At 47.5% G+C, this 23,598-nt stretch overlaps 1 protein-coding gene across 8 annotated transcripts in view; it reads right to left on the reverse strand.

Moving 5' to 3' along the window:
* Positions 1-527: 527 nt before the first annotated feature.
* Positions 528-23,598, reverse strand: part of LDB3 (LIM domain binding 3) — a 57,235-nt gene continuing 34,164 nt past the window's right edge. For all 8 annotated transcript variants that reach the window (XM_036926549.2, XM_036926551.2, XM_036926550.2 and 5 more), the window contains 6 exons: positions 22,104-22,246; positions 15,318-15,738; positions 13,927-14,107; positions 13,198-13,318; positions 8,160-8,275; positions 528-3,359 (listed from right to left, as the gene is read on the reverse strand). In XM_036926549.2, coding sequence (XP_036782444.2) covers positions 3,270-3,359; positions 8,160-8,275; positions 13,198-13,318; positions 13,927-14,107; positions 15,318-15,738; positions 22,104-22,246 — 1,072 coding nt within the window. In that variant the 3' untranslated portion in view covers positions 528-3,269. The remainder of the gene's footprint in view (positions 3,360-8,159; positions 8,276-13,197; positions 13,319-13,926; positions 14,108-15,317; positions 15,739-22,103; positions 22,247-23,598) is intronic.

Raw genomic sequence — 23,598 nt, forward strand, 5'->3', positions numbered from 1 at the left:
ATGAAAAATTTCTTTTTCTTTTAAAGTAATGTCCAGAAACAGAATACCTTAAAAAGAAATGAATTGGTTTCGTTAAGCATAGCACTCTCAGGAGGGTCTTCATTAATCTTAAAAAAATGCCAGAAGAGGATTTTTCTCTCAGCTTATTTCAAAACAACAGATATGGAAGAAAATATAACTTTTCTAGAAATGAATCCATTTAAGAACAGAATAAAAATAAATAAATCTGAAGTATTTAATCACCAAGTAGCTAAATAAATAAACCTCTCCAAAATAAAAAGAGGCAGAGCCTGGTCTTCAGTTTATTATTTACATGGTAAATTCTTTTTGTATGCAAAACATTTGTATTATTCACATATCCTTGTCTGTTTAAACAAGGCACTGGGCCTCACAACCAATAAAGCAAGCAAATTGTATGTGTTATTTCCCTATAGGGTATTTTGTTTAGTCTCAAACTTTTATTTGCAGCCATATAGAAATGATCTATTTTCGGTGTCACATAAAAAAACTACACAGAAAAATCTGTGTTTGCACATCCTATTTTGGGTTTTATTTTGCTAAAAAGTAGGATTCACACTAGCAAAAAACAAGATAAAACATGCAAAATACTTTTGTGCAACCTCAAACACACAACATTCCACTTTTGAAATCTTAAAATTAAAAAAAATCCGAAGTAAGAGTACCTGGGTTGAAAAGTTAATGTTATAAAAGCTAGATTCCTAACACAAACACTCCAGACACTAGTCACTCAGTTGCAAAAAGTTAATGTTTATAAATGTTAAATAAATGTCAACAATGAGGAGACAAGAACTGTAGATTCAAAGTGTACTCCTCACCATGAACTATGAAAAACTGTGTTTGGTGGTATAGGACATCCATGATGTTAACTTGACACAGACACAACCTTAACCCCAACACTATACCAAACTTACAAACACCAAAGAGACCATTCTCAAAACTACTTCCTTTGCCTGCTACTTTTAAGATTTTTTTGTTTTGTTTTGTGTTTTGGTAAATAAAAGACTTCCTCAGAATCGACACTAGCTCTGAGATGGAGAAAACCTGATTCGATAAATGACTATAGTGAAGGCCTCCTTTGAGATACTTCACTTTTCTTTTTAAGAATAATACACTTTTAAATGATCACACACACACACACAAGTGTGTGTGAGAGAGAACAAGTGTGTGTGTGTGTGTGCCTGCGTGTGTGCATGCATACACATGCAAACCCTTTTAAAAGATATTTTTGGAATCTTAACTCTAGGGAACTTTTCTCCTTTCCTTGAAACCAGTCCCTGATAATTTAATAACTTTTTTTTTTAAGAGAAAACCTGCCTACAGCTTTCTGTATAGTCAGCAACCTCTTTGTCCTTGTACATTTGAACTTTCCAAAAATAACAGAATGCTCCAATGTACTTGTTTGCAACTCCTGAAAATCCCCAGGCATTCCCAGCAGATATTTACTCTGGTGCTTTATATTCACTTTCTTAACACACCAAAGGTGAAGAAGGGCCCTGTGCTAGGAGCACATTCATGTCCCACCTGGTGCTTCCTGGGGGACATTGGTGGCTTCACCCTTGGACAAAGAAAAAACACAGGCTTACTCCTAGGGACCTGTCTACCTCCTTCCTTCTCCCTCAGGGAGAAGGGTCACATTCAGGCAGAAGAGCAGTCCCTGGAAGCCTTAGTTCTCAGAAGAAACAGTGTTCTGATGCTTTCTCATAAAATATTTTCAAACGTGCAAAGAGAAAATCCAAACAGGAGTGAGGAGAGAATAGCACCGAGTTGTAAGAGTGCCTAAGTATTGTGCTCAAGTGAGAAACATCCACTCAAACTGCCTGCTTCAAGGCCACGTTCAATAAGCAGAGTAACAGTGCTTCCTAAAAGAGAGACTATACTGTTTCCAATCTCAGAAACTAAGCTTCTTTATCACCAAACAGCTTTAAAATGCTTATTAAACTCATACTGTAACTAATATTTAAAGAAGTTTGAAGGCCCAAGTCTATTTCGATAAATAGTTCAGTAACTGCTAGATCAACTCAGCTCATATAGTTTCAAAATATTGGCCAAAATGGCAAATGAGTATATATCAGTTCATTTTTTCCTTCTAACAGCCAACAACTGTACATGATCAGTGTGCTGTATGTAAAGGAACCTCGGAGAAGGATGGTGCAGATCTAGGTGGGAGGTCCTGCTAATCAGGGGTGCTTATTGAGCCGGCAGGAAATAAGGTTCCTCTTCCCCACCCAGAGTTTGCGCACGTTCTCAGCCTACCCTGCCATCCTGTCTCAGACACTGCCTCTCTCTTCCTTTCCAGAACACTAAGCCTGTAGAGGGAAGGGGTGCAGAGGAAGACTTCATAAGTGAGCAGTCACAGAATGGGGGTGAAATACCTGCACAAGACTGGACATTCATTCTAGTGAACCTCATAAAGCAAAACAAAGGCCAAACACAACCCAGCCTCATTTTAAAATCTCTTGCACACAGCAAAGCAAAACTGGAAAAACCCAGTTCCACTTTCCCATCACAATTCCAAAAGGAGCTAAACCTTCTGGGGACGTTGGGAGTTTTAGACAGAGAGAGGGTCGCTCATCTGCAGCATGTGCCAGGGCCCTTCCCAAGGCTGTGCGATGTGCCCAGCAGCTCCCAGAAGACATCTCTTTGGGTACCTGGGCTGCCTTAGAACATTCAGGTTTGTTAAGTTCTGAAGTCTGATGCGCAGAGGTAGTTCCATGACACTAGTAATGGAATAACACTTCCTTTTTTGGTGAGGAAAGTCCAATGGGTCTTAGCTAACAAGCTCTCAGCTATGGCTCTAAAAATACCCCACAGCGAGTACTGTCTGGCACTTCATCTTGTTGGCCAGAGAAGCTCTAAAAATCTGCACAGAATGCTCCAGATTCTCCATCACTGCTCTGAGCTCTGTCCTTGCTCTCATGACTTCAGGGAAGTGTAAGTGTATCCCTTTAGGAAAGTTACTTGCTGTTTTTCCCTTTTGAGTTTTTGGAATTCTGTCCTAAACATTTGAAGTACGGTTCCAGTCTTGGATTAATTACTAGCTTGGTTTAGGAATCTTCATTTGGCTTCTAGTCTAAACTATGCAAATACACAATCTGTGTGCAGGAGAAAGGAGTAAAATTTTACTTCTAAAAGGCTCAGTAGCTTTCTGTCTTCCCCTAACACCAAAAAGAAGCATCAGCCTCCTTGAATCCTTTGTTGCCAGCAGCATGAGTGCTCCCAGCCGGTCCACAGCAGATGTCTGGGGCTCCCTACACGTTGATGGCATGTGCATGTTTCTTGCACAGTGGTTTATCCTTCTTGGAGTAGAATGGCTGCCCCTCCAGATTCACGTGGCAAACCTGGGACAGAAAGCAGACAGGCATGAGACAGGGCCTCACAGCCCATGAGGCAGGTGGACATGAGCAGAAGATTTCAGTCACGCCTTTAAGACAACCCTGTCACGTGCAGATAGGAGAAAAGGCAACGGCCTTCTTCTCCCCACTACAAATTTGTAACGACAAAAGCAGATAGATGGGTTGAGCTGTATGAAATGTAAGGCATCCAAAGAGAAACACAGAATAAAACTCTAATTAAAATAAAATAATGAAGTTTAATGGAATACAGAAAATATATACGATGCAGATGACCAACTGATGCTATCCAAAATTATAAGGAACCAAAACAAGTTTATAAATCAATATCCATAGAGATAATTAACATCTACAGAAGTAGCATTAGTAAACTAACAAACACATTGGAAACAATTGTCCTCACTAATAATTAAAGACAAATAAGTTAATAAATCAAAAGTCAGCAATGCCAAAAGGGAATGAGGCCTAGTTGTGTATTACGAGGGACATGTGACTCAGCTCAGTCTACTGCAGGGATGCAGCAGCACTGAAGATGAGCCACAGGGATGTGCCTGCCCCATACCCCAGTAATAACACTCTGGAGAATCCTATCTGACAAAAACTATGGCACAGAACAAGACAGCACCATGTGCTCAACTAAAAGCTGAAAACCTCTAAAATTTCTCTTGATTGGGTGATGATTAAGTAAGTTTTTATGGTACATTTTTCCAATGGAATGCCACCGTGAAACAGATAAATCAAATATAGAAAAGTGTATGCAGGGAAATATTATATTTAAAAATGGAGGCAAAATTTTACATCCCTATGATCAACATATGAATGCATTTTGAAGATGGAGACATCAGAGAAAGAACAGCTAGGTAATGACTGTTGAGGTCACTGTGGGTCAAGCTGGATACCAGACACTCCATATAAATGATCTCATTTAATTCTCACAAAAACCTTATGGGACAGGTATGACTTTTCCTCATTTCACAACTGAAAAACTGAGGCTCAGAGAGCCCAAGTGTCTTGCTTAAGTCATAGACCTATGATGTCATAGAACTAGGAATCCATGTCTAGCTATTCTAAGTTCATTTCCCCCATACCCCACAGCACAGAGGGGCTGTTTACTTGAAAATGTTCTGGGCTTCCAGACTTGTACAGGGGTAGCCCTCCAAGTTTGTTGGACTCCCAGTATAGAGGCGGCCCTGGGTGGGCAATATGCTGATGTGTCAGTCAGCAGGGAAGGTCACGTTGGCCGGGATGGGCCCCAGCCTTGGAGAGGGTGCTGAGGATCCCTAATGGGGAACAGAATGGGGACCACATCCAGGACATTGCAACGGTAGAGTTCCCACACACAGGCAGGCATGAGGTTAGAGAAATCACCCTCCTGAAATGAGTTTTGGTCAGTGAGCATGTGTCTACTTCAAGAGAAATGGAAAGAAAAGTGGCATCATGGTTGCCCCATGTGCAAGGCCCTGATGGCCCAGTTGGAGATGTTATACTTGGATCACACACAGCTGCCAATGGGCCCTGAAGGCCAATGACCTGAAAAGGTCTTTGAAAATATTCCAAGTGGATGCCATGATATTGAGTGTAACCAAGCTCCTAAACTGGCTTCAAGCTGCTAGTGACAACTTGAAGTCCAAGAGGGTGGAACTTAAGATCCAACTGGTAAGGAGGGTTTTCAGGGGAAATAGAAAGGCAGTTCTGGAGTGAGTTGGCCAGGAGCTGCCTACCAATATCTGAGGCTCTGGTGGGGAGACCCTACCTGGTCTGGGACAGCACTGGCTCCTTGTGAGAACTTCAGACTGAGTCAGACTGAGAGGGTCCTGGGAGACTAGAGACCAAGGGGTGAGGAAGGGCCAGAGCCTCAGAGGTGACCCACTGATAAGAGGGGGCTGAGGGCAGGAACCATCATAGAGAGATTGTGCTCAGTGTCATTGGCCAGGATGCTGCAGACAGGATGCAAGGTGACTTCATGGTGGAGGAAGACTCCAGCCTACCTAGCACAGGGGCACTGCAGGGATGTACAACCCCAGACTCTGTGGTCAAATGGCATCAGGGCGTGGCTAGGAAGGAGTGGTGGCCATGGACAGTGTTAATGTCACAGAGTGGAAGGCAATGAAACAGGCCAGCAGCAGAGGCCCCTAGGACTGTCCATAAAAACAGTATGACCACCTATCTCCTCCTGATATCCACACCAGTGGAGAAGGGCTGGAAACCAATTAGAGGAAAAGAGGGGCTAGTAGGACTTCTTTCCCTCACTAAGACAGGACTCACATGCTTTCCATTGGAACTCAAGTGCCAAAGCCAGACAGGAGTTTAACACTCTCTCTTACCTACACTGCCCTTCTCAGCCTTCATTTTACAAGTGAACTTTAGAGATGTTGGCTTGTTCTGGTCTTTAATTGTGTTTTCCTTTCAAGATTCTAAATTCCTCAAAGATGGAGACTTGTGCTGGGATACTCTCATACTCCCCAAATTCAAGAAATACTTGGTAAATGGAATTAGTCTAAAATATGTGCTCTCCTGAGGTCTAACTGATGGGAAAACAGTGCATGAACTGGGAGAGCTGGTCCTGATCTTCTTTTATTACTAGGTTCTTTTTTTAAGTTATAGGAAAATAAATGTTCAAAAGTGATTTGGAAATATAAAGTGATGGAAAGAGGGAAAAAAAGACCTCCGTTTTCCCATCGAAAGACTGTTTTCCAAAGATTAAAACCATATTGCACTTTACAATGTCATAATGGGGCAGTCAATGCCAAACAGGGCTAGTCTGGGGGAAGACATGACAGTTTTCCATGCTGATTCTCAACAACCTGGGATCTGCCTGGTCTCTCTGGGTGGATCCTTTGGGCTTCTCCTGCCTGCCTATAATCGGACTTTGAAATCTCAACCTGAATAACCCTAAGCTTTATTACTTCCTCTGGTCGTTCTCTGGGACTTGTGCTCTCAGACAAACACCGTGGCTCAAAGGAACAGACCCATGCTTACTTCTGCCATGGTTCCCTCTCCATGCCACACAGACCTCTCATCAGCCTGCCCTCAGAAAAGAGGCATTCCATGCCACTGTCTTCCTTGGACCTTCTCCAAGTCTTTTAGATTCCTCTAGAAATTGGGTAACCAGACTTGCAGGCAGTGTCTCAGGATCAGACAAGCCTTTGCATGAATGCAAGGGCCACAGAGCCCTGTACTGTGCCTTGCTGAGCCATGGCTCTGCAGGAAACAAACAGCCACGAAGCTAATATATCCACATAGCTCCTTTTATGGAGGGGATGCCCTAATGTATTTAAAGGACCCCAAAAGGCAACTAGAAAATCTGTTCAAAGAGCTGGAAAATCTGAGTAATAGATTAAATTGTGTCCCCCCAAATTCATATGTCAAAGTCCAAAACCCTAGTACCTCCAGCCTACCCAGAGCAAGGACACAACAGTGACTTTATTTAGAAGTAGGACCTTTGCATATGTAGTTAAAATGTAAGTTAAGATGAGGTCATACTGGAGTAAGGCGAACCCTTAATCCAAGATGACCAGCGTCCTTATAAAAAAAGGAGAAGCACACAGAGTCAGACACCCACAAAGGAGAATGCCGTGTGAAGACACAGATGCGCAGAAGGAAGACAGCCATGTGGCACTGGAGGCAGGATTGGAGTCTTGCTGCTACAATTCAAGAAACACTAAGGATTGCTGGCCACCACTAGACACTAGGAGGGCCCTGCTGATGCCTTGAACTTGGACTTCTAGCCTCCAGAACTGTGAAAGAGTAAATCTGTGTGGTGTCAGCCATCAGCTTTTGGTACTTTGTTATGACAGCCCTAGCAAACTGATACACAGAATAAATACAATGCACCCCACGAACAGTGGAGTATAGGAGTGAAGTGTAAAATCTGAAGTGCACTGCAGTAAACTTTATGACTAGGGTTGTCCTTTGCCATAAGTCTATAAAAATTATTTGAATTTAAACTACATGGATAGTTTATACATTCCCCAAATTTACCTTGAGCAGCTCTGATTTTTTAAAAAGTAGTAATAGCACATTATTTTTCTCAAATAAGGTTTTGTCGATTACAGACTCACATTACAGGACTTTATTAGGGAAAACTATTTCCTAACTGTAATGCAGAGTCTAAATGCCAGTAGGCTCTTTTCTATGTCCCATCCCCAGCCCAAAGCCCTCAGAAGGAAGATGCCAATCTCTTGGTAAGAATGACCTGGCTGTTCAGCAGAAATTAATTGCGCATAGTTAATAGTTAATCTAGGGCTTATCTCCTGGCAACTATATATCACAAACAGGACCATTTAGGAAAAGAAAATGATACTCAATCCTGCCTTCTAAAGGTTCTATCAAAAGAAACCTTATCTCAGCCTTTCATAGGTCTAGTCAATAAGCTCTAATCTGGTGTTCATGGTAAAAATTTGGGGGAAAACCCTTGAATCACTTCATCTTATCTAACAACCTATACCCACAGGAAGCCACCTGCCCCTATTTAAACCTGAGTATCTATCATTCACTGCTTCCACCTATTAAGAGCATTGCTAGGGAGACAAGCTGCTGGTCTGCCAGATCCTGGGATACTCTGTTGTCCTTAATGGAATGGAATATAACAAAGCCCCATTGGCTTATAAGTAATTATTGGCTTACAGTGGTTTACAGTGACATGTCAAGGCATCAGGGTATTTGCTGGCTTTTGAAAACAATCAGAATATCAGAATGCCAGAGTTGAAAGGGAATATACAGGGATGGTCACCTGACCCCAATTGGTCCCTCCTGCCCCTTCTCAGAAACCCCAGGCCGAAAACATACTGCGCAAATGAAGCAGGTGTCATGCCAGGTATGCCCCAGGGCTTCGATAAACTTGTCACCAGCCTCCACTGGGAAGTCGCAGCCATGACACTTGGTGCTGAACAGATTGATGTAGTCTGAAATGAAAGGCAGAGTAAGGACCTGGCATCTAGGCAGGCTGAGAGAAACATCCCAGCCACATCGACCCAGTGCCAGGACAACTGCCCAATGCACTGGCCTGGGACAGTGGGGGCAACCTAACTGGTCATTTGTCATCTTGCAGACAAAATACTCAATCCCGATTTTTTTTTCCTTTTCCAATGATTTGCACTCGTGCAGATTCAGGCTTAGTCACCCCCTTGTGTTGGATTGATTTGCAAACACTTTCTGGAATTGTTACTTTCTGCAGGGTGATTTTCTCCTCTGCCTCTGTCACTCTTATAGCCCAAACATACTAATCCTCCCACCCCCAAAGATCATATTTCCCAATAGCTATGCTTGTTTTGGAAGAAGAAGAGCCCTTAACACCTTTAAGAGTTATAGAATGTTCTTTGCTTGGCAATTCTTCCATTATTGGGCATTAGTGTTGATACAAACTTTCACTACTAGAAACAATATTTGAACTACTTTGTCAGGACATGTCCCCGTCTTCCCTAGCCAAGGAGATAACACCAAACATTATTTGTACAATGCTTTATGGTTACCAACCATTCACATATAGATGGCATTATTTACTAGATTCTCAACATCATGGCCTATGTATTAGCACTCCCAGTACAGTGCCTGGCTCACAAGTCAACATGTCTGTGTCCAATGAATGAGTGAATGGATGAACCAATGAATCAGTAAATCAATGAATGAAACTAATCTTTGCAAAATCCCTCAGAGATTGAACTACTATTGTTTTTCTGTTTTGTTTTATCTTGTAGTTGAGTAAAGTGAGGCTCAAAGAGGAGAAAGGCTGAACCAGGGCCAGGGCTGAAACATAGCAGGCCATGTCCCCGGCTTCACCACAGAGAAAGAGAAGAAGTGTGTGTCCTCTCTGGGTCACAGGGGCAGCAGTTCTACTGCACTCACTGTAGAACTCTCCCAGATTCTTCTAGAAAAACTTCCACAAAGTTTTCCTTTCCCCAGAAATATACTTGTCTCTCCACAGCTCTGCCATGGTTGGCTTTTTCTGAGTGATTTTCTGCTCAGACCCCCTGTGGATAGTATTCCCTTTCACTATCTTAGACCACAGGCTGAGAGGAAGAGTGTAGGGGTTAGGAACTGGGGCGCTGAAGGAAGAAAGAACCGCATTCAAATCCCAACTTATACAGGAATTGTTCAAAACTGGGGCAAGTTTTCTAACTTCGCCTTTTAGGGCCTCCTGTTTCTCATCTGTCTGCTGGGAATAACTATAGTACCAAAGGCATGGGTTGTGGTACAGAGCACATAAGATAATGTATGTGAAGTGCTTGGTGCAGATACTCAAAAATATTGGCTTTTATTGTAACCATCTTTGAAACAATGAAAGGAGGGAAGAGAATGTGGTTTGAGTGCTTTCCACATACCAATGGAATTAGTTCTTTTCTATAATTCTTGTTGAATCTTTACAGCAGTTCTGTGAAGAAGTATTATGCTCATTTTGAAGATGAGGAAACTGGCTGTAGAGGTTCCGTTATTAAAGTAGAAGGAGCCTGACAGATGCAAAGTCCATCCTCTTCCATGGCTTCATGCGATCTCCAGGTATCTATTTGCCCTGAGCTTTGGTAAGTTGTATATCTTACATGTTTTTTCCAATGTATGGTTTCCCCTTTGGGATTTAATTATACTTTGTCATGCAAATGCTCTTATATCTATATTACACTCCATTAATCCTGTCTCTGACAGAATACTTAATCTCTTCAGTACGTAGAAATCTATCAAATTACCAGAGCTAAGAAGACATTATCTGCTTCTTTCAGAAAATTATGGCAGATTTACAGTTCACTTTGTGCTCTGTAGGAACTTAACCATGTGGGATAAGAAACAGGGCTGTAGGCTAACCCATCTCCTCTGGAAGTACTTCTGACTTCTCTCTCAGTACTCCCGGTTGGTCTCCAGGTGCCCTGGGCTCTCTCCTCCACCTCCACACCTCTGTATGAACCAGGTCCTAGGCTTGGAAAACCCTCCCTGCTTCATCTACCTGAATCACTGCAGTTCTTCGGGCCGTGGCTTCCTCTGGGAGGTACTCATCCCCCACCCCAACCAACAGAGGTGAGATGGCCTTTCTGAGGGGTTCTCCTGGGCTGTCCTCCCTCCCCATTCATTCATTCTCTCTTAACTGACTACTTTTGTGCTGGCATATCACGTGATGATGGATCTACTTAAGGATTTTAAGGGCCAAGACCCTCTCCTCCATGCTTGGCTCCTTTCACAGTTACTGGCACACATTAATGGATAAATGAAGGACAAACAAATGATCCTAAAAACCTTCTTAAATAGTGATTCCTTCTCCTGTTGTGCAACCTATGGTTTTTCACAGATTAAGCTCTTAAAATGGCTTGAATTTATTTTTGGAATGTCTAGTCTTGCCTACCCATTGATTTTTCTGTTTTAAAAAAATTTGATTCTGTATGACCTGGAGAATTGCCGGTTTGTTTTAAAATTTGGTAGCACAGGTCTCACCCTTATACACTTTTTAAAAAACTGGTATTTTTCCCCATTTGTTCTACAAAAGGAGACTAATTGGTATTGAATTAAGTTTGTGCATGGGTCTTTCCCATCAAGAGCATAATCTAATTCCTCATTTATTTATTTCTTCCTTTATTTCTCCTAATAGGTCTTTATAATTTTCTTTGACTAAGTCTCTTAAGCCCCAAGTTGAATTCATACCCTGTATTTAATGGATTTTATTGCTATTGTAAAAGGATTCCCATCCATCAAATCATAGATACTGTGTGTTGAAAAAGGGCTTAGTGTTTTTCTAGAGCAGTGGTTCTCAAACGCTAGAATCATCTGGAGGGGTCATTAAAACAGATTGCTGGATCACACTCCTCAGAGTTTCTGATTCAGAAGATCTGGATTAGGGCCCAAAGATCTGCATTCCTAACAAGTTTCCAGGTCATGCTGATTGCTGCTGGTCCTAGCACCACACTTGGATTTCCAAACCCAGCTGAACATCAGAATCACCTGGGCGGGAGGGCACCCCATGAAATTCTGTTTCTGTTGATCTGGGAACTTTTCTTCTCTATATCTTTACAGTTTCCTAGGTGACTGTGATACTGTACTATGTCTGGGGAGGTCCATATGAGAGGGCCTCAACCTCCCACCTCTCTTATTGTATAAGATATCATATACAAAAGTGTCAGCTCATCATTGCAGCTAACAGGAATCTTTTTGATTCTAGATCCTCCCATTGGACAAGATTTGGCATCCTAAGATTTGACAAGCCTCCCTTCTGTGTCTTCTAAGTTCTTGATAAAATGATGATGAGATACCACAGTGAGATACCATCTCACACTTATTAGGATGGCTGCTATAAAAAAACTGGAAAATAACAAGCATGGGCAAAGATGTAAAGAAACATGGACACTGGGCACTCTTGGTGGGATTGTAAATTGGTGCAACCACTGTGGAAACAGTATGGAGTTTCCTCAAAAAAATAAAAAATAGACCTACCACACGACCCAGCAATCACTCTGGGCATATACCAAAAAGAACTGAACACAGGATCTTGAGGAGATACGGGCATACCCGTGTTCACAGCAGCACTATTCACAATAGCAAGAAGCAGAAGCAACCCAAATGTCTATCAGCTTTTTTTGTGGGGTTGCCATGGAGGAGGCAATGGCCACAGTGGAACTCTATCACTCTTTTGCAAGCCTCAAACACAAATGTGGCTTATCACAAATTATGAAAGTTACAGTGCTTCTAGTTTATTAATACATCAATTTGTCCTAGCACAGCAGCACTTTTATGAACTGTAAACCATCACCATGTGCACATGGGAAGGGAAAGGACAGGTATTGTATTCTCCCTTTATGGGTGTGGAAACTGAGGCACAGAGTGACCCAGTGACTGAGTCAGTCAGCTCCTGTCAGAGCTGGAAAAAGAATTCACCAGTATCTAAGAACCCAAGACATTTCTTTCACAGTTTATTGTCAAGGGAAAAATGTTTCATTTTGTTTTGCTTTTCCCATGGAGAAACCTGGAAGTTTTCCCTTTCCAGTTTTAAAGTAAACTCACTTACTGTGTTTCTCTCTGTGCCCTCAAATTTTCTACCTAATCATTGCTGCTCCATTAGTCTTCATAATCACCCGCTGGCTTTTCCCCCTCCTACTTAGTGTTGATCTTCTAGTTCTACGGTTTGAACTTCCATGTCCATATTACCTTTGGTGGAAGCTGCCCCACATCCTTTTCTGAAGGACGCAGGCTATGAGCGAGTGAGTGGCTAGTTAGCCAGGCCACCCAGCTCTCTGCCGAGGGTGCTGTCTTCAGAATTCACAATAATTTACTCCAAGTGTTCAGATAACATACAGCATTTTGGCGGACAGAGACACTCTGATTCAGACAGGGAGATTATAGGACTCCAAAGGAACATCAAAGGAGCAGGGAAAAGGATGTATTTGGGGCTCTACCCACTTTCTCTGGTTTAATCGTTACCTCAACTCTGTGAGGCAGGTGTTTATTACCCCCTTTTTATAGATGGGGACAGTGAGGCTCAGAGATGTTCAGTAACTTACTCAAGGGTTACAAAGCTAGATTGAGGTGGGGCCTGCAACAGACCCTCGGACCAAGTCCAGAGCCAAAGCCTTCTCAGACTACATGTTGTCTCCAAATCAAAGTCATCTGAAAGGTGTCCCAGGTGGTTACAAGATGCTGCCTGTGTTCCACATATCTGGTACAGGCAGGGAAGGGAGCAGGAACTGAATGTGTAAAAAAGAAGCTCTAGACACCACTCCCCGCCACCTCCCTTAGGAAGCATGATTCTGCCTTTTGAACCTCCTGACGGTTCAAGTGAACAGACAGGCCGGAGTTCCCTGTGCCTGCCCCCTTTTTCCAGACTGTGGGGCCTCCCTGCACACAGTGGTCCTACCTTTCTCGCAGTAGGGCTCCCCATCTTCCATGTGGAAAAGGCTGTTCCCGAAGGGCTTCTTGCAGGCCGCACAGACGAAGCAGGTGGTGTGCCATGTCTGTCTCAGGGCATGCATCACTTCCTGGGGGCAAGAGCCTCAGCTCAGCATGCAACGGTCTAGGGCAGAGAAGGAACCAGGCCCCTTCTTCCCCCCAGGTCCCAGTTGTTGCTGGAGCATCCCATTAGTGAGCAGGGCAGGGGAGCTCAGGAAGCTGGCCTTGGATGTGCCAAGAAAAGACCCAGGGGTGGCAGAGAAGGGGTTCCTACTTATGCAGCACTTGTGGGGTGCCAGGTTCTTTCTGTGCTTACAAAAGCTGTGATGCTTAACCCACCCTTCAAACCTGGGAGGGGGGTACTGTTCATTCCCACCATTTTACCAAAGGGGCATCGAGGGTCAAGGCCACATGTAGGTGCATGCACAGTGAGGTCAGACTATGATGCAACAACTTGCTTTGCAGAAGTTTTACCACTACTTCAAGCTGTGTGGCCCAGGCATGAAATCATTTCTTACGTCAAATTCATTTGCTCCCTAGTTCATTGGTGGCAAATCTCCTTCTAGGAGAGAAATGAGTTGCTCTCCTGTTAGCAGCAACTTCTTGGCTCCCTAATAGGACCCCACAGTCTCGGAAAGGGGGAGAGACTGGGTGGGGAAGGCATGAGGGTCAGAGGAGAGGGATGCTGCCCACTTACCCCCATGATTTTGGTGTTGCACTTGGCACAGATGGGGGCAAAGAACTGTTCATAACACCGTTCACAGTAAACATTGTTCTGCTCCTCTACAAAGCACATGTCTGCCAGGGAGGTCTTGCAGTAGGCACAGTTGAACTCTTCTGGGTGCCAGGAGCGGCCCATGGCTACCAGAAAGGGACCCCTGGGGAAGCAGAGAATAGCACCTTCCAAAGCAGCCTCACAAGCCAGAGGTCAGTTATTTCAAGACCCCTAACAATATTCATACTTTGACCTAAAAACCCTGACTTTGGTGACTTTTCTAATATAACAATGTGAAATTCAGGTAAAACTCCATGAAAACAAATGTTCTCTGTTGCATCACTTACAGTAAAGAGACATGGCGAAGCATTCAAACACCAGCAGTATGGACTGGGTAAGCGTATTACAGAATATCCATTCAGTTGACTACTGATAATTATATTAACTAGAGTAACGATTGTGGTGCCACTGGCTAACATTTATTAAGTGCTTACTCTGTGCCTGGCACTCATCAAGAAGAAATTTGAATTTATTAACTTGTTTCATTCTTCCTACAATCCTGGGAAGTAGATTATGGTACCCATTTTCAGATAAGGAAACTGAGGCACAGAGAGGTTAGGTAAATTGTTCAAGGCCATAGGGCTAATATGGTAGATCAAGTACACAAATCTGGGTAGTCTACTTCCAGATTCCTAGTCAGAATAGTGGGACAATGAGGAAATGTTTTATATTTTAATTTTTACTTATGAATTTTCTAATTCTTCTCCAATGCATATTACTTTATTTTTACATAAGTGTATTTCTCATACACATAAGCTCATACTCTCCACTTGACACACACTTACTATAAACATTCTATATTCAAACAAGCACCACCCATGTTCCCTGACTTCTAAGCATGAAATGACTTTTCATTTCAGTGTGGTGGTTGCCCACCAAAGTTCTGAGCAGCATAGGCCTGTCTATGGAAAGACCCAGAAGCAGCCCTACAGGAAAGCTGGGTCAAAACTAGCACTGTCAGTTGGCTTGCAACATGCCCAATAAACCTACTGACAAGACCTGTGATTCCCAGAACCCGGCCTTAGCCCAAGGGGGAGGTCCTGGCATGGAGCACTGTGCTGGGAGCTTCACCCACTTACCTCATGGAATCTTCCCAACTTCCCAGGGAAGTGGGTATCACACGGGTATGGAAGCTAAAGCTCAGAGAGGGTCAGACCAGACAGTGAGCCAGAGAGGGACACAGGCTGTGCTGCATTCGGCCTTCCCCCTATACCTGCCCCCCACTCCTCCTGCCCCACCACAGAGCCCAGAGGGCAAGTAGCCCGAAGCCTGGTCCTGCCAGCACCCCAGCACTGGGCACAGCTGGACCATACCGGATGACGTTGTTGCAGTGGCCACAGAGTGGAGTCCGGCTGCTGGCTGGGAAGCGCTCGGCCCTCTGGACGGTGCCTCTGGCCAGTGGGGACACCTGGAGACCCGTCGGGGTGTAGGCAGGGGCTCCTCGGGGCAGAGTCTGCTTGCTGATGGAGGTGGTGCTCTTGCCAGGAGCAAACTTCTGGGAGAAGCTGTCATCTGTCACCCATGGGGGTCGGCTGGCAGACTCTGCAGGGCCCCCACTATAGGCCACTGAGGGTGCAGGGTTATAGCTTGGGGCTGGTGAGGGGGTATAGGCTTGTGCTGGGGAAGGGGAGTAGGTAGGAGCAGGCGAGGGGGTGTAGGCAGGGGCAGGTGAGGGGGTGTAGGGAGCTGGACTGTAATTGGCCCCTGGGGATGGGCTGTAAGTAGATGCAGGCACTGCAAGCCAAAAACACCCAAAGAAAAAGGCGTCAGGAGTCCATTTCTCCCAACTTCCCCACCCCTTGCCAGAGAACTGTAAAAGGCAACTTAAACATTAAAGCAGAATAATTCAATTTTCACAGGAGACAACATCCCTGAACCTCTTGATACCCTCGATTTGTCTTTGCAGCAAGGAGCTAAGGGAGATAAAGGGCAATCCGGGCAGAGCCCTCAGGAGCTTGGACAGGGCTGGGAAAGGGATACAGCTATAAATATCTGCAGCTGTGTAGGGTGGAGCTCAGCCAGGCCTTGCTGCCTGAGGCCTGCAGAAGACAGGGAGTGAGGGCGGGAGGTGCTGGGTGGAGCTCACATCTGGGTACCCCCACCCCCACCCACCAGGGCCGGGAAAAGGGTGGGAGTGGGTCAGCTTGGCCTCAACTGGAAGATGCTTTTGGTTGTACTCTGCCCAGTGATTTGACATCTGAAATGCCTCCATTGCATGCGTTTGCTGAACCTGGACCTGGTCCAGCGTTCAGGACAAAGCAGATGACAGCACAGCTAAGCTTTCAGGCTCAGGTTTCAGGTTTAGTTTCTATCATTTTCTTGAAAACAGCTTGGCTTGATTTGTACGGGGGTCAGGGGAGAGACTCCATTTTTGTTTAATTAGTGGGGGATGTGGGGGAGTCTTGAAGGAGTCATTCAGAGGGAGCCCGGGCAGAGATGCTGGGGTGACACAGCCTAGATCTAGCTGTCCCCTGGCCTGTGGCTGCTTCTGGGGCACCCATGCTGCCCTACATCACTTTGGTAGAAACTGAGAGTGTGTGCAAGTGACTGTGAGGAGGTTACCAGGGAAGTCAGAGTGCAGGAAAAGAATGAACTGTCCACTTCTGGAAGCCCCTCCTCTAGCTCACTGAGATGGGAAGACCTTTTGGGGGCAATAACACAAAGGAGCATTGCAGCTGCTCAGCCAAAGCCCTCTGAGGCCTGGGCCCTCAAAACCCGGGCTTCTAAGGTCTGCTGCCTCCACTGTGCAGCCAGCCAGGGCAGACCCAGCTGCATCCTGCACACATGGGCTAGCCAGCCTCCTCTTCCAGCAAGGGAGATTCCAGAAGCCTCACTTCAGCTCACAGACTGCTCCGCTGGGAAGAGGCCTCATCCCTCCCACCTGGAAAGCATGTTAGGACAGCCTCCCTCCATTCCAGAGCCTGGCAGAGGTGCAGCACAGTGGACACACTTCGCTGAGGGGAGCTGAGGCAGCCCCCATCAGGCTCCAGGCTGGAAAGGAAGGTCTTTCTCAGGCTAAAGTTCTCAGCCTGGTGTCTAGTCTCTCCCACCTGGGTCCCCAAGACCACCTTGGGTGGCCTGTGGCCTGCTGCTCTGACTCTGCACCTTCTCCTCCCAGCTGGCTGGCCCTTGAGAGCTGGGTGACACAAACGGCCCAGGGCTGGGGGTGGGGTGGGGGCCAGGCCTGAGTTACTGAGAGCAGAAGGGGTGAAACCCTCCATAGCCCACCCTGGAGCCATCCCAGGAGTGATGCTAGCTACCAAAGGGAAACCCTGTCCATAAGGCATCTTCTTCCCCCTTACTAAGGGGAGTAGAACAGCCATATAACGGGTTCATCTGGGTCAGCCCCCTTTACAGTTGAGGTCACTGAAGCTCAGACAGAGCCAGTGGCAGAGGAAGTCAAAAACCATTCTTCCTATAACTCTGAGCTGACTCAGTAAAGAACACAAAATGAGCCCAACTTCCAGAAAATCTTGGTGCACCATGTCATCATGACATAACTGTCCATCTGTATGTGGCTCCATGCTCTGGAGCCATCAAGAGCCCTGGGTTCAGATCCTAGCTCTATTACATCCTGGTTGTGTCCTTTGGCAAGTTCCCTAACATCTCTGGGCCTGAATTCCCTTGTCTAAAAATGGCAATAATAATTCTTAGTACCTCACAGGGTTATGAGAATTTGGGGAGGTAAATGTAAAGTGCTTAGCCGAGTACCTGGCAGGGTGTAGGTGTCACTAAATGTTAGTGAGGATGGTGGCGACAATGGCACCTGAAGCCCAGGATGGGGATGAACTCTCAGCTCATCCTGACAGTCTGATGGTCACCTGGGGCAACACCACCCAAGGAGACTGTGGGATGATGGAGGGTGGTGAGGGGGTAGGAGATGTGACACTCTGAAGTCAGATAATCTGGGACTAAGTCTACTCACCAGTGGTGGAATGTGTAACACCCCTGCCTGCCCCACAGGGAGTGGTGGGGACCTACTGGAGTGACATGGTACATGAACTTTGTAAAATTGGGAACCCCAAGTTTGAGGTGCTGTCACCTCCCTCATGACTTTGCAGAGATCCCAAGTGCCCGGAGCAGAGGGTCCCAAAATGCTGGGGGCAGGGGTATGCAAGGAATGTCACCAGGCAGGGGGAACCGGGAAGAACAGCTTCATCCCACTGGGTTATATATAACTGGGTTCTGCACAAGGTTTTTTGTTTCCTTTTTAAATTTTTCATAATGTGGAAGATCTCTTCTAAAAGGGATTAAGAACAAAAGCCCTAAACCTGTGCTGTCCAACACATAGCTCTGTATGGCTGTTAAGCTCTTGTATTGTGGCTAGTCCAAATTGGTAATGCTCTAAGTGTGAAATACACACCAGATACCAAACACTTAGTACAGGAATGTAAAATATCTCATTAATAATTTTTGTATTGATTGTATATTGAAATGATGTTTTGAGTACACTGAGTTAAAAAATATATTAAAACTGATTTCACCTGCTTCCTCTTAGTTTTTTAAAAATGCGGCTACTGGAAAATTTATTTTTATTGGACAGTGCTGTCCTATCACAACAGTGGCTACCAAGTACTGACTGCTTCACAAGCCAGGTCCTTTATGTACATTATTTCATGTAATACTTGCTGCAGTTCGATGAGGCCCATGATGTTTTTAAGTACATTTTACAGATGAGGTATGAGCCTTTGAGGGTTTACCAGAGTACCTGCAAGTTAAGGGGCAGGTGAACTATCGAGGTCAAACTGGAGCTCAGGCAGTCGGATTCGACTCCAGATCCCCTGCTTCATCACTCCCTCGGCAGCAAAACATTCTTTCGCACGCCACTTCCAAATCGGGCCCTTGCCCACTTTGCCCGCTTCACCCACCCTATCCCTCTGCCTGCCAGGCATTCTCTTCCCTCTTCCGGAAGGCCTTCCAGACTCCCTGATCCACCCCCTTTACAAAGCCCGCACCACACGGAGGTCTCAGCAGGTCAAAGGCATGTCCAATCTGGATCCCTGTAAACTGCTTCCTTGCTCAGGGCTACAACCGCCCAGAGCTAGGGACCTTCCTTCCCAAAGGCGCAGGCCAGCATACCTTCTCCCGCACCACGTCCCCCTGCTCCGGTGGGTGAGGTTCGGGGCGCAGGGAGCAGCTGCGTCATGGTCCCCTTCCCTCCGAGCCCTTCAGCCTGGCTTGCCGCGCCACCCCCCGACACGCCAGGAGACTCCGTATCCCATCTCAGAGCCCGGGGCAGTTGCTATTTCTGCTTGACGGAGTTAAGCCTGTCCAAATTAGAAGGTGATACTTCATCTCTAATTGGCAAGTTCAAAAGGCCCCTATCGCACTCGGCGGCCTCGGGAATGTGTAATTAAACAAGGTGATTTCTGACTCATTCCAGGTCCGGCCTGGCTCCCCGCGAGCGCCCGGCCTGCGGGCCGACGTGTTCTCCCTCCGCCCGCGCAGGGCTCTCCGCCCTGGCCCGGGCCTTCGCGCTGCCGCCGCCCGGCCCCCTCCCGGGCCCCAGGTGCTCAGGGGAGCGGCCGCCCAGCGCCGGCGCCAGCGATAAGATCCGGGCTGCGAACGCCACCCTCGGCCCTGAAGGACCCCTGCGGGAGCTGCGGCCCAGGCCAGGCCGAGCTCTCCCGGGCCGCGCGCCGGCTCCTCCCCCTCTCCCGGGCCGGGGTCCGCAGAGAAGGGGAGGGGGCTCGGGCCCAAGTCCCCCGCTTCTCCTTGGGCTGCCGGGCAGCCGCCCCGGGCCCCACCCGGCAGCCGGCCTCCGTGGGAAGGAGGGTGGTGGCAGGCTGACTGTGGCGCGCCCCTGGGCCGCCACCTTCCCTCCGGGCAGGAATGAGTTAACGTCTGCTCGGCCTGGGAACGCGGCGGGGGCCGGCGGCCCCAGGGCTCCGGCGCGACTCGCCTGCCTGGGCTCGGGCCGGGAAAGAGGAGGAAAGGGGCGCCGTGCAGATCAGGCCGTGTGGCCCCCTGGCTGGCCTGCAGAGGAGAGCGGCGGGCTGGCGCGGGGGCGCTGAGGCCCGGGGTCCGCCCCGGAAGGTGTCCCAAAGGACCCGCCGGGAGGGAGCCCTGTCCTGGCTGGGTCGGAAATGCCTTACTTTTGCCGCGACAGAGCCTCACCTCTACCCGCCACTACTCATCCAGAATCCCTTCCACCCTCCCTCCGGTGTTCCCCATCTCTGCAAAGCAGCCACTTTCTCCAGCGCCCGCTGAGATTTCTCACCATTGCAGCCAGCTCCAAATTGCTCCCTAATCCTGTGGATTTTTAACCTCAGAATTTTGTGTCTCTGCCTCTGAAGGGGCAGAGAAGGGCACCTTCTGGGTGCCAAGCACTGTGCTGGGGCCTTAATTTCATCCACAGAACATGACGTGTACAGAGTATCATGCCCATTTTTCAAAGGAGGGAATTCAGGCAGGGGAGATGAGTACTTGCCTCAGAGAACAGAGCGGGCCCTGGGCAGGGGAGTCGGTCTGACGCTAACGCTGCTTCTGCTGCCCTCACTCAACACCGTTGAGTGCTTTATAAAACAGGGCTGGCTGTGGCCCCGCTGCTCTACACGTCAAGCAGCCTTCCCCAAGCAAGGCCCCTTCTCACTTACCTGACTTGTCATCCCCACTCTCCAGCTACGGTAATACTCACTGGGGGTCTCTCATTTCCTCAACAGGATAGTCCGCTGGGTCCACACTTTGCTGTTCTTTACCCCATTGCTACTTGAGCAACTCTGCCTCTCTTGCATGACATAGAGAAGCTCCCTCTCTGCCCTCTTAGAATTAACTACCTTATTCTTTCCCAAACAAGTCATTAACTTCCTCACTTCATCAGTTTTGCCAAATGCAAAAATCGTTTGTGTGTACAATAATTTGAAGGGAAAGAGCAGCTTGGTTTCTACTGCAAGTGGAAAATCATTATTGCTTTCCACATTCAAAATGGCTATACAGAGAAATATGTTGAAAGTATAATGTGTTAAATGAAATATGTGTGCCCACCTAGATTCCTGTCTCTCCCATCCATGCAACTGGCTCCAGGGTTCCACTGTGGCACCCTGGTGATCCATTACCCCTGTGTGTCTGGCTCCCAGACAGCCCCTCCCCTCTTCATTCCCATGTACCCCCTCAACAGCATTCACTCCTTTATTTGTTTCTTCACTCACTACCTTTGCTGAGCATCTCCTCTGTGCCAGGCCTGAGTCAGGTGCTGAGGATACAGTGTAGAAAATCTGCCACAGCCCTGCCCTCCTGGGATTCAGAGTCAGAATCCAGTGGGAAGAAGGGGATTGATGTCAGCACTCAGGGCCTGGATGCCAGGAGCCCTTCTGTGAGCACATCCTATAGATCAGGGCACACAGGACCTTCTCCAGCCTAGGAATATACCTGCTAAAGAGCTCTTAGATTCATTGAGTAGGGACAGGCAGGGGAAGGTGGGGAGCAAGGCAGAATGTAAATTGCCTTTAGGCTCTGAGGAGCAGGCCCAACTTTGCCTAGGAAAGCAGGAGACATGAGTCTGAGCTCTCGTCCCTGCAAGGGGGCCCCAGGCAGTGATGAGAATGGGGACCAGACAGCCAGTGAGCTCAGCCACGGTCAGGCCCTGCAATGACCATTCTGCTCCCTGTCACGTATGCTCTCCATGCCTCCAGTTATCCTGCCTCAGCTGAGGAAATCAAAGACCTGTCAGGCTGAGTAGCTAGCTTGCCCAGTGTCACACTGTGATGCAGTAGGTCTGTTCAAAGTTATTTGAAATTTTTTTATAACTCATTTTTGTTATAGCTGCATGTCCTCCAGCTTGAGCCAAACCTAGACTCCTGGAGAAACAAACTCCTCCCCTCTAAACCCTCTCTTCCCTCATCTTGAGCCTGGAAATCCCCAGCCAAGAACCTCCTGTTCCTAAGAGCTGTGAGTCTCTAACCCTGCCTGACATTGCCCACCTGTCTCCCCAGGGCCAGAAGCAGTCTCCATGGGATTCTGGCCCAGAATTAGGGGAAGGAGGGCTGAGCCTCATTACTAGAGCCTTGCTGACCACCATCCTACTGTGGACATGGCCTTGGATCCAACTTGTGGAGCCTATACACTGCCTGACAGCCTTCCATACCTCTTCTGCCTCTCACCTGGCTGGTAGACAGAAGGCCGGATGCTGGCGGTGGTGACAACCCGGGGCTTGGGTGCAGGGGCAGCTGAGGCCTCACAGTATGTGTGGGCAACGGGTGCTGGAGAGGTTGCTGCTGCGGGCCTGGAGGCAGAAGCCTGGGGCCTAGAATCAAGGAGGCAAGAGTTAGAAGCCAGAAGGACAGCCCCACCCAGGCCCTGGGGCCTGCAGCCCTGGCAGGTTGGCTCCCTATATTCAGGAGCCTCTGAGAGGAGGAAGCCTGAGAGAGGTGATCCTGGGGAGCTGCCAGAGCAGTAAAGGAAAGACCATGAGGGTCTTGGAGAGAGGAAGCTCCTCCTTGGGTGCTGAGTCTTTGTGAGTTTGATTAGAGCAGCAGAGACACCTTGAGAAAAAAAGTCCATTGCTGGTGCTGCTACCTTAGAAGAGAGCAGGGGAAGCCACCAGCTGAACAGGAAGACCCATGGAGAACCCTCCACCCCCATGGGGAGAGACTGCCGGGGCTGGGGCTGGCACGGGCAGGGGCAGGAGAGAGGAGAGAGACAGAGGTGGCCAGAGCTACCCCACTCCCTCAACCTTCAGACCTTCTGGGCACCCCAGTCTCAGCCCACCGGGCCTCCCACTCCTCCTCCTCCTTTCTACTGTTGCTGGAGGAAACAGTAGGTTTCTGGGTGAGAGTGCTCCAGGAAGTACTCATGGGAAGCCAGGGGACAGGCAAACACACACACACACACACACACACACACACACACACACACACACACACACACACACACACACACACACACACACACAGGCTTCTCTTGCCTTCTTCCTACTGGATCAGCTGCCAAGAGGCCTAAGGCAGCCTGTTCCCACTTGTGACCCAGGGACCATGGGACCAAAGAGATGGTGAAAAAAGAGTCCCAGTTCATTGCCCTCAGGAAATGCTGTCTTTAGCCTCTCCTCTTGGAGAGTTAAAGGCTCCAAGAACTCCTGGAGTTAAGCAGCCTGTTTAACTCCGTCTGATCTAATGTTTTCTAGTTTGTCTGTGAAACCCTCTCTGCCCAGTTTTCTTTTTCAATTAAAAACTAATGAACATTTTACTTTTCTAAGAATGAGATGAACAGGTCCCTGGTTTCTCTCTGCACCTTTCACATCCCAGCAGGGACCAGCTGACCACACCAAGGGCAAATGGGCTATGGATGGGGGTGCTGGAGCAGCCAGCCCCTGGAAATAAGGTGTCCCTCAGCCATGGCTTCCTGCCACCCTTCCACCTGTTCCGCACGGGCCCAGGGCCTGCACACCTGTGCTGGTCAGAGTCGTAGGCTGACGGAGTACCTTCCTCCTTGGGACCCTAGGAGGAGGCAGCCCTGAGCTAAAAAGCCACTGCCAAGCTCCTGAGTAGATCCAGAAGGGTGTGCAGGACTGCCCCAGACAGGTTGGAGGTAGAATGAGCCTCAGACAGAAAGTCTCCCAGACCTGGAGGTTGCCCTGCCAGGTTGCCACATTTCTGGTTG

Source organism: Manis pentadactyla, chromosome 8 (assembly GCF_030020395.1).
Source record: "Manis pentadactyla isolate mManPen7 chromosome 8, mManPen7.hap1, whole genome shotgun sequence".
Classification (NCBI taxonomy): Eukaryota; Metazoa; Chordata; class Mammalia; order Pholidota; family Manidae; genus Manis; species Manis pentadactyla.